Source organism: Cnephaeus nilssonii (assembly GCF_951640355.1).
Source record: "Cnephaeus nilssonii genome assembly, chromosome: 9".
NCBI classification, from domain to species: Eukaryota; Metazoa; Chordata; class Mammalia; order Chiroptera; family Vespertilionidae; genus Cnephaeus; species Cnephaeus nilssonii.
In genome coordinates this window covers 69975430-69989782 of record NC_137080.1, presented here as the reverse complement: position 1 = coordinate 69989782, position 14353 = coordinate 69975430, and the positions used below count along the sequence as shown (strand labels likewise).

At 35.7% G+C, this 14353-nt stretch overlaps 1 protein-coding gene across 1 annotated transcript in view; it reads right to left on the bottom strand.

Annotated features, from left to right (window-relative positions):
* Nucleotides 1-14353, bottom strand: part of EYS (eyes shut homolog) — a gene marked incomplete at its 5' end in the record, with an annotated part of 1363978 nt that overhangs the window by 565205 nt on the left and 784420 nt on the right. Inside the window, 3 exon segments of the mRNA XM_079781621.1 lie at nucleotides 8620-8711; nucleotides 12545-12702; nucleotides 12705-12731. Of these exon segments, the coding sequence (XP_079637747.1) occupies nucleotides 8620-8711; nucleotides 12545-12702; nucleotides 12705-12731 (277 nt within the window).

Genomic DNA, 14353 nt, shown 5'->3' with positions numbered 1-14353 from the left:
ATCTATTTCTAGACTATAACATTATTTTGTATAATCTATTTCTAGATTATAACATTTTTGTGATCTCATCTATTTCTAGACTATAACATTATTTTGTGTAACATTATATATATATATATATATATATATATATATATATATATATATATATACACTAATAAAAGGGTAATATGCAAATTGGTCAGGACATCCTCACAGTAACGACCAAACAGCAGGCTGCATGGGGTGACAAGGCTGGTAGCGGGGGTTAGTGAGGGACGACCAAATGACTGAACAAGCAGGCTGCGTGGGGCAACCAGACTGGTGGGGGGGCCGTGAGGGGTGACCAGGCCAGCAGGGGGGGGCAGTTGGGGGCAATTAGGCTGGCAGGAGGGGCAGTGAGAGGCGACTAGGCCAGCGGGGGGGGCAGTTAGGGGTGACCAGCCTAGTAGGGGGGCAGTTGGAGCAACCAGGCCAGCATGCAGAGGCAGTGAGGGGCGATCAGGCTGGCACAGGGGGCAGTTAGGGGCGACCAGGCAGGCAGGCAGGTGAGCAAATAGGAGCCAGTGGTCCAAGATTGTGAGTCGAACATCCCCTGAGGGGTCCTGGATTGGAAAGGGTGCAGGCTGTGCTGAGGGGATACCCCTCCCCATGTACAAATTTCATGCACTGGGCCTCTAGTATATATATATGGAATGGGAAGGACTAAGACTTTTGTCTTTTCTGCATTTTGATTTTAGATCCTGGGTGTATAGTAAAATACCTGGATGAGATAGCTTCCCCATAAATGGACATGCACATAGCTGGTGAATGCTGCTTTTGGTGATGTCTGAACCTTCTGCTGATATCACCGAGGTATTCCCAAACACTAAAAGTACAGCTGACTTCCAGGCTGAATATCAGCTGTAGAGTTTTAGTATTAATTTCCATAGAGTAATGACTACAGCCATGTTTAAGGGAAAAATGCAAAATTCTGATGTTTAATGGCCATATTAAGTACATATAAAACTAGTTCTATGCTCCTCTGCTTTGACTAACAGTATGAACATTGGCAGTAACTTTCTCTGAGAGTAATTTCAGTAATTTTGTAATAGGTAATGCTTACTTATGTTCAAGTAAAATAATGAAAAATATCCAACTTTTAAATGTATAATTATTTTAACTTGTTTTTTAAAATAGTTTCTAAAAGGTAACTGGTATTCAATTTATTGGAATATTTGAATAAATTAAATTTAAATTCTAACCATAAAAATGCTTAATTACTAATTGGATTAAATGTATATTATATTTTAGAAGTCTATTTTCCAAACTTAAATGACAAAATTTCACTCCTATTCACTGTTTTGTGTTGACTGAATATATACTATTGGGAGGGCAGTAAAAAAAAATAAAAAAAGGTTTATGTAAGAGGTATATTTTGCTGCTTCTATAAATATCATTTTAGAGTCAAAACCAATTGTTCATTCTTTATTTTGTTCAAGTTGAAGTAAAATCATTATGCCATTGGCATGTTTTTCTTGACATTACTGACAGTTGTTAATAAAAAGATTAATGCAATAATGTGCACATTTCATTAGAGAAAAGAAACCTTTATTTTTTTTTTAGAAAGTGGTTAAATGGTTTCTTTCTTTCCTTTTCCACCTCACTGATTTTCCAGCACTCTGAGCCTGCTCTGCTTGACACATATCAAGTCCTCGGCTTTATTATTAATATCTTCAAAAGAAGTATAAAACTTTGATACTTACTACTGTAATAATATTCTAATTGTCTCTGCTCATATGTACTTATGAGCAGAGACAATTAGATAACATATATCAAACAATTTCTTTGTGTGTATATGTGTGCATATATAAAATAATATATATATATAATTTTCCTTTCAGACTGCTCTGTGTTTTAAATATATAATCTGCTGCATTTTAATAATTTCTACCACTCAAAGAGATAAAAAGTTTACGGTTTACAGTGAAAAGATGAAATAATTTGTCATTCTTAAGCATTGTGCACCATACTTTGAGTAATACAGTTATCTGTTGGGATAATTTAAGTCATAGAAAGAGAACAAAATGAAGAAATTATTTACATCATGTAATCTGATATTACATGAATTTTTGAGCAAGTTATAAATACTTAAGTAAATATTATATATATTAATTTCTATTTTCTTCTTAGAAGCAGTTCAATAATCCATTCAGAGCCAAGATTAAAATACATATAAATACTGTGGTTTAAATTAAACTACTAAGTGTTATAAAGTGTTTACTGATTATTTTTGTCTTTATCTCCAAAGGCAGACATTTATCTTATTTTCTCTTGTAGAAATACTTATCTTGTCTATTCCACATTGTTGGCAGAGATCAAGGTGTTGGCAGTTGTTCTCTCTTCTTCCTAGGTGCAAAGCTAAAATAACTTTCCCAGCCTCCTTTGCCATTAGGTGTGTGCACATGATTAAGTTCTGGCCAACAGAATGCCATGAGAAGTGAGGTGGGCCACTTCTGGGCCAACCCCATTGAATCATCCACTCAGGTTCTGCCATGCTGACTGGAGGAGACTCATGTTTTCAGCCCCAAACACATGGCACATTTAATCTAACATAACTTGAATAAGCTTGACTAAATATGAACTCTTTAAAAAGATATGACCAGAGGGTAGGAAAGCCACATGGGATAATGTAATATTCTAGGACCACAAAATAATTACTCTGATACCATTTTTACATCTACAGGCTTCTAGGAAGAAAAAAGTTATCAGAAGTAGGGAGAGAGGGCCATCTGCCAAGATCCTAGACATTAGAGGGACCGGGTCAGCCTCTGGGATACCAGACAAGGCCAAGAACACCATTTACTTATCATTTGTAAAAATCCTGACATCATTTGCTTTGCCCTTGAAGTTCCTGCTAGTGTTTCCCAATGACTGAACCCCACTGGAAGCCAGAGGACAAGGGAACTTGTATTAGTTTTCTAGGACTGCCTCAACAATGTCCCACAAATTGGGCAGCTTAAGTAAATAAAATGTATTGCCTGACCCACAATTTTGCAAGATAGAAGTTCAAGATCAAGGTGTTGACAGAGTTGGTTCCTTCTGAGGACTGTGAGGGAAGGATCTGTTCCAGGTCCCTCTCCGTGGCTTATAGATGGCCACCTTCTTCTTGTGTCTTTACATTGTCCCTCTGTGTGTGGCTTTCTTTGTGTCTTCATTTCCCTTTTTCATAAGGATACTGGTCATATTGCCCACACCAATAACCTCAGTTTAACTTGATTACTTCTTTAAAGATTCTATCTCAAAATAGGTAAGGTCACATTCTGAGATAGTGAAAGTTAGAACTTCAAAAGAGAGCCCACTAATGTAATCTATACACATCAATTACAAGGGACCAAGGCCTAGAGGAAGACACTGTGGAGTGGATCTCCAGAGGTGCAGAAATTTAGTCTATTATACACTCTAGCTTAGCATACCCTGTTAAGAAAAGTGAATACTCATTTGTTCCTGATATCTGTACCCTTACTTAAAAATTCTCCAGTAGGTCAATATTGCATATAATGTAGTTCATAGATCTTAACCCTTTGCACTCGCTTGCTTTTTTCTCGATTCCTTTATTCTACTCGGGATTTAATTTTTTAAATACCCCAGATTTTACAAAGCGCGGCAGTAGAATAAAAAACTAGAGTTTCTTTTCATACAAACTTATTTATTTGGATTTTTTTATATTTCAAATTATTGATACATTCAAAGAGTAATTTTAATCTCGACATCCAAGTGCAAAAGGTTAATATGGCATTCAATGCCCCATACTAACTGACTACCTTTGTACTTCCAATCTTTTCCTCACTCTTTCTTACCTAAATGGTTTCAAATATACATTATTTCCTTCTCCTTCTCCTTTGATATTATTACTGACTTAAGAAACATCCTCTTATCATCATTTAACAAAAATAATGTAGTGTTGTACAGGCTTTGTATCCATTTCAATATCATTTGAGAGAATGTGTGGGTTTCATTGTTATAAGTCAGTCGTCTTAAATCTTATTTACTGTTCACATAACCATGATCCTCTTTTTAAAAACTCACCACAATTTATTACACATCCACAGTAATTGATAAATGGTTTTCCCAAGGGTAACTGAAGATGTTTCTCATTTGTCCTAGTTTATTTGGTTCTGTACAGATCTTAGTTCATGAGCTGCCTACTCCCAAACCAAGGTCCAAACCAACAAAATCATCATGAGACAGCTATAAGAGAATGGATGGAGTTTACACAATTTACTTACAAATCAGGATGTAGACCATGGAGCTTAAGATTAAGGCAGTAAATGAAGAAATTTTTTTAAATGCATGGATGCATTTTTAATGGTAGGCACTTAAAAAAACTTTTAAGTTCCATATTTGAGGAGGTGAGAAGAACTTAATTTATTTATATCTTTGTTCTTTTCAAGATGTTAATTAGGACTTAAAATATAATATCCTATATAATAAAAGTCTAATAGGCAAATTGACCAAATGGCTGAATGACTGGTCACTCTGACACGCACTGACTACCAAGGGGCAGATGCTCAATGCAAGAGCCGGGCTCACGGCTGGCAATGGCAGGAGCCTCTCCTGCCTCCGTGACAGAGCTAAGGACTCCTCGGAGGATGTCCACCTGTTGCAGGGAGCAGGCCTAAGCCAGCATACGGACATCCCCTGAGGGGTCCCAGACTGTGAGAGGGTGTAGGTTGGGCTGATGTGCCCCACCCCCAGTGCATGAATGTTGTGCACCGGGCCTCTAGTAATAATATAATATATTAATTATGTATATAATATACATAATAATATAATGCAATTATATAATGTAATGTAATAATATAATTATATTATAAGATATGATACTATAATGGAAATATTTTATGATGTTTATAATATAAGTAACACGTGGTATATTTGTTGGTGTAAGACACATTTAAACCTGTAAAGAATTTTTGTGAGTTTTTTGAGCCAAACTATTGACAATTGCCAGGAAGCAAAATCTCAACATATTGGGATAATGCTCTGGAGAATGGCGATTTTTCACCTATTTTTATACATTACGATTAAAGGAGGAGATGTACATGGGTTACATGAAATCCGCTGGTGATAAATTAGGGAGGAGGGAGAAAGCAAAGCAGGGGAAACCTCTGAGATTGGCTAAAAAGTAAAATGGTAGACACATGATTCTTTTACACAGGTGGGTACGGGATAGTTAACAGTCAACAATTAACATGATAACAATACAATGAGGAAATCTGTGGTCTGCGTCTTGGTGGCATGGGTTGTGTCTTGAGGGGTCCGGAAAAAGGGAAGTTACAAGTTACCCTAACATTCCACAGGTAAGTTATCTTAGATGCAAAAAGACAATAGACTCAGTAAAGATCAAAACTTAATATTTGGCCCCAGCTGGTTTGGCTCAGTGGATAGCACCTAGCTGGTTTGGCTCAGTGGATAGCACCTCAGCCTGCAGACTGAAGGGTCCCGGGTTTGATTCCGGTCAAGGGCACATGCCTGAGTTGCTGGCTCGATCCCCAGTGGGGGTGTGTGCAGGAGGCAGCCAATCAATGATTCTCTCTCATCACTGATGTTTCTATCTCTCTCTCCCTCTCCCTTCCTCCCTGAAATCAATAAAAATATATATTTATATTTAAAAAAATTGATCTTTGTCAGGGGAGAAAGTAGCCTAGGACATGACTACCCACTATAAACTGCTTTTTAATTAAAAGCTTTTACTTTTAGACTTTCCTTTGTGGTTACTTTAGGTCATGGTTTGCAAAACTACCATGCAGGCCTTCCCTGAGTTACGTTAGCAAGTGGCTCCTTTCGTCCACATATTAATAATGTAATTAATATGACTCATGCATTAAGCATTATAAGTATAACAGACATAAAGTATAACATCACACTGTCATCTTTGTGTTTGTCAAAGAATACTTGTACCACCATCTTAATCTCTCTCGACACCTCCTGCTTACAAACACCCATGGTTTTCAAGAGTGGGTGACATATGCATACCTATTTGTGTTTTGCCTTTTGATATACTACATACTGTTGTTCCACAGCCTAACATCATGGTTTGGTTTCATTTTCCCTTTCATTAAAAGATGAGCAACAGTTACAGTTAATTTCTCACCGAAATAGTTTTCAGTATATCTGTCTTTATACTCCACTGTATATTTCACCTGATTTAAGCTCTCCTATTTTCCTTCCTACTTTTGTTAGGTTAGAGCGACATTTTTTTTTGTTGTTAAGTATCCTTAAAAGTAACATGTAATGAGGATAGTGAAAAAATAGGTATTCTTGAGATTTTTAAAATGTTTCACATTTAATGTTTCTTTTAAGAACACTTTACATAATATGTTGTCATTTTTAAAACACGGAATAGGCACGTTATAGAAAAAATTATCAAGTCAGGAGGCAGGAGATCTGGGTTCTGACCTTGTCCTCCCACAGGCTAACAAGATGTCTACTTTCTCCTAGTCTCAGCTTCCAAATATGCAAAATGAGTGTTTTGGACTGAATTATGTCTCCCCAAAATTCACATGTTGAAGTCCAAACCCTCAGTACTTCAGAATGTGGTTGTGTTTGGAGACAGAGCCTTCAAAGGAATAATAAGTAAAATGAGGTCATTCGGTGAATGAACACTCATCCAACGTGACTGATGTCCTTATAAGAAGAAAACAGGACACAAATACACATTGAGGAGTATTATGTGAAGACACAGGGAAAACACAGTCATCTACAAGCCAAGGAGAGAGGCCTCGGAAAAAAACCACCCTGCCAATACCTTCATCTTAGACTAAATTCCTGTTGTTTAAGCCACGTAGTCTGTGGTACGTTGTGACAGCAGCCCAGCCTAATCAATACAATGGGCATTAGGGCATTATGAGTTTTCTGATGATTAGATACAGTTATGTGTTTGTAAAGCATCTGGCACATGGTGGTTAATTAATGTGTGCTAATTTTGTTCTTGCTGCTGTTAGTTTTGTTTACTGGGCAGGTAATTTATAATTCTTGTATTTATCTCATCTTGAACATACAGCGGTTCTTTTAGGATAGTAGAAAATAAGAAATCAAATTATATTTTCTATAATTGGTCAGAAGGCACATGACTTAAAAGTTATTCATAGGTTTTGGAGTAAGAGTAGCCGAACTGTGCTGTTTTCTAACTATGTTACTTTCAGTATTTAATCTCTTTACCTTTCAGTTTTGCATCTGGGAATTTGGTTAATAATTAAATTTGCTTTTTGAAACAAAAAATTCATATATGTAATATAATTACTAGTGGACACAAAGTTGGTGCATAATAAACTGTAACTACAATTGCTGTGTTCTCATTTATTTTTTAAACCTTTTCCAACACACCCCAGGCCAGACAGCTTCTTCTGGTGCACCCCTCTGCCTCTCCCATCACCTCTCATTTGTCTTTTAGTTTCCTGGAGGAGCCAAAATGTCTTTTGTGACATGAGTCCTACTGCTGCCCCAGTGCTCAGACACCTGCTTTCCCCCAAGACAGTGGCAGTCTCTGAGGAGAGAAATTATTACCTAGGCAGATAGCGTTTCCCATAGTGCATTGCCCCCGACAATAGTTAAGTGTGAGGTGAAAATGCTAACCAAATAAATGTTAAGGGTTCTGTGTCCATGTCTTGAGTTAAGCAAAGCATGTGAGACTTTAGTAAACAGGATTACATAGATCTTAAAATGCTCATGCACATTGTGATTAATCAGGAGAGGTATATGTCATGTAGCCTTTCCTCAATTTTGTTGATAATAGATTGTTTTTTTGGTCACTTTTCTTAAGAATATGTACTTTAGACAACAGGATTAGGTAGTTCTGGTCTAAGGAAGGTAGAATTTCCTTAAAACCTTTTCTTTAACTTCTTTTCCCAGTTTCTGTTTTCGCCTCTTTACTTTCTTCTTTATTGGTGTTAAGCAGATAACAATTTTTATTATATAATAATATATTGTCATAACCAAATAATTTACTTCAGTCTACATATTAGATAAGGATGGAGTTGTTTTAAAGCATCACTTAAAGGTGGAAGAGGCAAAACACATAACAAAAAGACACTAAATCTATATTAAAATTTAAACCTTACTAAAAATTGAAGAAGGCAAATTAAGGGCACATGTCATTTTCACTTATCAGATTGGCAGAATGATACCTGATGTTTGTGTGGGTTTTGGAATAGAGTCACCTTTAAACACAGCTTTTGGGAATATAATATGTTAATGTTTCTATTTTGACTATGGTATAATGGATCATTTTAATTGTCTTCTTTACGGTTTTTCTGGATGTTCCAAATTTTCTAATGTAAATATATTTTATTTTGATATAAAAAATACCAGGTTTTTTTTCATGACTCTTATAAGCAGAAAATAATATGAGGCTTTTATGGCTTTTTATAATCTGCTTATGTAAGTTTGTTGATAATGTAATCCTTATAACATTCTTTCCCCAGTACTATTTTAAGGGCACATAGAAAAGGCAGAATGGGTTGATAAACATTAATTCACATACAAGGGCATGTGAATACTAATCAGGATAATCTCTAATTTCAAATGGCAAAAACAATACCCAGAGGAAGTCTTTGCTACTTAAAAGATTAAGTGGGAAAGAAAATAAGTATATCTTACCTGATAAGCAGTGAATACCATTGCCCATCATCTACTTTAATAGTAGTGTTAATGCTTTCCAATTTTGCTTCACCAGCACAGAAAAAGTGGTACTATGGGGAAAAAAAGGTTTTCCTCAGTTTTTCTGTGTAAAACTAACATCATATACTTGCATTAGACTTTACAATTCACCGATAATTTTTCTTATTGTGTTAGTGAGACAAGAAGTCTGAAACTTAAAGAGAAGTGACAGCTCAAGGTTATACAGCTAATAAGGGCTAGGATTAAGACACATACATGTATAAATATTACATACATATATACACCATATATGTGTACACGCATATGCACACACACACACACACACACACACACACACACACACACACACTTCTGGTTTCTTTTCCAGTATTGGGGTGAACCTAATTGAGAAAGGCTGCTTCTTCTGTCAGCAGGGAACAGGTTTTGGCAATTTTCCTTCAATGTATAAGACCAGTGAATACATTCTAGAGGGTGATGTTAATGTCACAGGCAGGGAAACTTAAAGATTATGAAAGTTAACCATACACTCTAAGCTTTCCAAGGCTTGAAGATACCCATGGCCATTTGTAGGATTATTGCTAATTGGGCCAATCCTATCTAATAAAGAGGGAATATGCTAATTGACCCTCAAGCTGTCGCAAAGATGGTGGTGCCCACAGCCAATAAGGAGAGAATATGCTAATTGAATGCCCCGCCCTCAAAGATGGTGGCGCCCACAGCCAGAAGATGGCGGCACTCAGTCCCCTCAGCTCTGCGCGCCTGCCTCCCAACTCCCCCAGTCCCCTCAGCCCCCCAGTTGCCCAGAGCTGGCCTAAGGCACAGGAAAACCTCATATGGCAGCTGCCCAGCTGCCCAGAGCTGGCCTGGGGTGCAGGCAAGACTCAGATGGCATCTGCCCAGCTGCCCAGGGCTGCCCGAGGCTCAGGTAACCAGGGCTGGCCAAGCAGCAGAGGTGTGATGGGGCGTCGCCTTCCCCTGATTGCCGGGTTGCCTCCTGGAGGGCTCCCAGACTGTGAGAGGGGGCAGGCCAGGCTGAGGGATCCCCCCTCCAGTACATGAATTTTCATGCACCAGGCCTCTAGTTGAGTTATAGTTTAAAAGGGGCAAATTATGTCTATAACTGGTATGCTTGACTAGACATCTCTGGGAATCTCAGGAGTGGGCTGCACTTCCTATTTATCCTCTTAACAGAATGTGCCTGGATGTATACCAATTATATTGTGGCTATTCTTTCCCAGAAGAAGGCTTTATAGTCTTTATCATATCTGCAGGATATCTGTAATCCAGATATAAGTTAAAGAAAAATAGTTGTATAGGGATTTATAACTCCTATGCATCCAGCTATATTAAACTGATATATTTAAATATTCCCAAATGTAGCCCAAAAGGAAATATAATGTTATGTATTTTATTTTTTAATGATATTTAGGCGTTGCAAAAGGTTTCCTTCCTTTATAATATTATCTCCTCCAGGTTCACTTTAAGAAGTACTTTAAACAGTACTGAGATTTTCAAAAATAAATACATCTCCATGCACTTTGAAGGAAAATAAGTTGCATAATATCTGGCTATAGATTTTTCTCAAGCAATGTGAAACTAAGTAAAATTCAGTGTTTATTTACTGCATTTTTTCCCTGTGTCCAGTATACAACCAAAGTTACTAAAGAATACATTTAATATTTTTGACACCACAGAGGATAATTTATCTGTTTCTTATGTATAACACTTAGAAATCTATGTTGTTGGTTAAGATAGTTTTTTAAGCTTAAATAATAATGTACTAACCAACAATGTGTGCTTGTGGGAAGAATAGTCTCCTTAATTTGTTAAAATACTTAAAAAAATTATTTCTCAGGTACTGCTAAGATAGTAATTTCTATTATCTTCCGGGGTGTCAAAGTTAAACATACATAAAATATTTAATGAACAATTCTATTAATTTTACTTACAGTTTCTCTTATAAATAGCTCATTTATAATTCTATAAGAAACAGATTTGCTGCTATTGACTGATGACTCTGTTATCATGGATTTTTAAAGCACTTTACAAGTGTCAAATGTCATTTCCTTACAAAACAAAAATAAAACCAAACAAAAATATATGAATTAGGAATTATCCTTTATGATTTCCACCAAACAGAGGTGGAAATAGGTGATTTGCCCTCAGCCAGGGAGACACTGTAATCTGTGACACAGCTAATGAGTTTGGGGGCTGATATTTGAGTCCCGACTGTAGATGTATCTACTTACCTCCTTGTTATTGGAAAGAGACAATAAAATATTTTTTAAAATTAAGTTTGATAAAACTTTAAAGATTAAATTTCTTAAAATTTATTTGACTAACAATTCTGCATGTCTAGAATTTGAATAGGTCTTAAATTATGATCATTGTAAAAGTTTAACCACAAATATGTTTTTTTGTTAAAACTGTAATGTAAATATATACCCCATATGATTATACATTTAAAGTAGATGAGGAAATTGGAGGACAGTCTGGCAAATCATAGAGGAACAAGGAAGATTTTAAAATCATAAAAACAGAATAATGCTGAAATTTCCTTCAAATCATTACAAGGAAGCAGTGATGTGAGTGGAAAGAACATGGATTTTGTACTGACACAAAAGAGTAAAAATTATTGATCTATCATCTTTAAAAAAGATCGAAGAGCATGTGTAATCATACCAAACTCTCTGAGAGCCTTAGTTTGTCCACAGGAACCTTGTGACACATTTAACATGCCACATGCATTCTTCTACATGTTTGTATGCCTCACTTATTTATTCACTGTATTGCATTTGCTTCATGATATTTATTTACTAATTTAAACCTCACAATGATTTGTATTAACTTCATTTGTAAATTTAAGTGAGTAAATTTAAACAGAAGGCCCTTAAGTGTCTTGCAGGTCTCAAAGCTCTTAAGGGGCAGAGCTGGGATTCAAACTCCAGACAGTCTAGCTCCAGAGTCCATGTTCTTAATAAATTTTCTTACGATGGAGCCTGACACATAATTGCAATTCAATAAACAATAGTCATTATTACTACAGACATGTCAATGTACTGTATGTCATTTCTTTGTCATAAAAACTAACGTAAATAAATTCTACACCTCTCTTTACCCATTACATTTTACAATTCTTAAATGTCTTGGTTCGACCTATCATGAAGTTATTTTTATCCAAGTGAAAGTGAAAGATGTCTCCTAATCCACTATTTCATAAAATATTTTCACCCGCAGCTCCAACAAGTCTCTGGACATTCCTCATAATGTCTCTGATTGGAGATGTCCACAGTGGTGAGAGGAACTAGCTGAGTTATACACTCAGTTATGGCAGTTGAGTTAGCAGCAGAAAATGTGCTGAGAAAACATTCTGAACATGACCAACGCTCAATATTATGCTTGCTTTATAATTGCTTACATTTTGTCTCTGTATTGTTTTCTGCTCATTATAAGACTAAGGGAAATTTCTTGTTTTAATTAAGAAAAAATGCTGTAGACCAGGGATCAGCAAAGTGTATCTCAGAGGGTCCGACTGATGTTTGATGACTTATTCTAGTATCTTATTCATTATGTAATTCTATTTTCTTGCTCTGCTTCCATTTGTTATTATTATTTGTAATAAATTGGAAGCAATATAAGGAGAACAATATGTGTTTTATTTACCATTGAACCTTTAGAACCTAGCAAAGTAAATGATAACAGATAAATGTTCAATGAATGATTGAAAAAATAAATGAATAAAAATGTTGCTACTACAAATCTTTTATATATGTTTAATTTCTATGATCTGATACCATTTATTTATGTATATGAGTTACACTACTTCAGAAAGATGAGCATTTAAAGAAAAAATTACAATAAATTTCTAAAATTTGCTTTAAATTAAATAAATTTAATGGCTTACCTGTAAAGTACCATTTTCAATAAATAATTGAATAAAAAATCCATTTACTAAATTTGAATCTTGCTTGATGTAGAGCAGAAGGCCATGGGAGCTGAAGGTCTGAAATTCTAGGGAGATATTATTTTGTGGATTTAAAAATATATTCTGAAATTCTAGGAATCTCCATAATAACAAACACAACTGAAACCTGTAGAATCAGAAAAAAAGAAAAGTAATTTAGGTTGGGATAGAATGTTCAATAGTTGGGTGTCACATTATTAACATTAGCATAAGGTTTTCTGAAATGGCTCACACCTGACTCTTTCCTGCCTATTGCAAGCCTGGGCAACTATTTCCTTTGCCTTAGTCACAGTGACTTATCATATTTCTGTATATTGGGGCTTCATAATGAAATCTCAATGGAAGGCAGGGATGTCCAGATGATTAATCTTCAATAGTGATTTTACTCAGATTTTATAAGTCAACAGAAACAGGAACATTTCTCAAAGTGTCACTCACTGCATCTATAAATGTTGGTACAAAGTTATGTTTTATGTCATTGTAAATTTGATTGGGTTGCTACTGAACACTGATAGACATTATTGGAAGTAAAGGAATTGTCACCCTTTTGTAACAACATTATATTATCTGAGCTTCTTTAAAAGAAAATTCTCTCTCATTATGTTTCTTTGCTTATTTACCTTCTGAATGATTATATTTTAATTAGCCTTAATTTTTCAAGTAAAATATGGAGATATTTTGAGCAAAATACTTTGACAATTTCTTGTTTATAAATATATGATTAAATGAAACCTAGTTAGCTTATTTCTCTGAATAAGGTGTTAATTATTTTATATTATTAAAAGTTACTTTTCTTTGATGAACACGTAATTAATGAGTCACTGTTGGTTGATATATCTATAACAATGGATTTGATTATCTCTTTTCATTCAGTTTCTCCCTTCTGCTCCTCCTGTGACACGTATTCACGCACACCAACTCTCTGTCCTTGAAAACTTCCAAAGTGTTTATTATTTTACAATTAATAGAAGAGATAATTCATGAAACCATTTTAGTTTTCTGTTCATCAAGGTTAGATAATTTTAAAATATTTACATTAAAACTTCTATAGATTTTATATTTTATACTAGAAGCCCGGTGCACGAAATTTGTGCACGGCGGGGGGTTGTCCCTCAGCCCAGCCTGTACCCTCTCCAATCTGGGACTCCTGGAGGGATGTCCGACTGCCCGTTTAGGCCCGATCCTGGTGGGATCGGGCCTAAACAGGCAGTCGGACATCCCTCTCACAATCCATCAAGGTTAGATAATTTTAAAATATTTACATTAAAACTTCTATAGATTTTATATTTTATATGGAGTGTTTTTCTTATTATAAACTTTTCAATAAAGCTAAATTTTCAAACTTGTAAAAAATCTCTAAGAAAATAATTAGCTAAGCCTCAAAATTTTTTCCTTTTAACCAGAAATAAAAGGGCTCAAAATACTGCCAGAAAACATTTGTGCTTTGTAGACAAAAAAAACCCCAGATATATCCTTCCTCTTTGTTGATTTCAGAGAGGAAGGAAGAGGGAGAGAGAGAGAAAAACATCAATGATGAGGATCATTGATCCTGATTGGCTGCTTCCTGCACACCCCACACTGGGGATTGAGCCCACAATCTGGGCATGTGCCCTTGACTGGAATCAAACTGGGGACCCTACAGTCCACAGGCTGATGCTCTATCCACTGAGCCAAAGCAGCTAGGATGGATGCATTTTTTTAAAAAATCAAGTACTTTACTAGAGAAGTAGGTCCAAAAATTGAAAATAT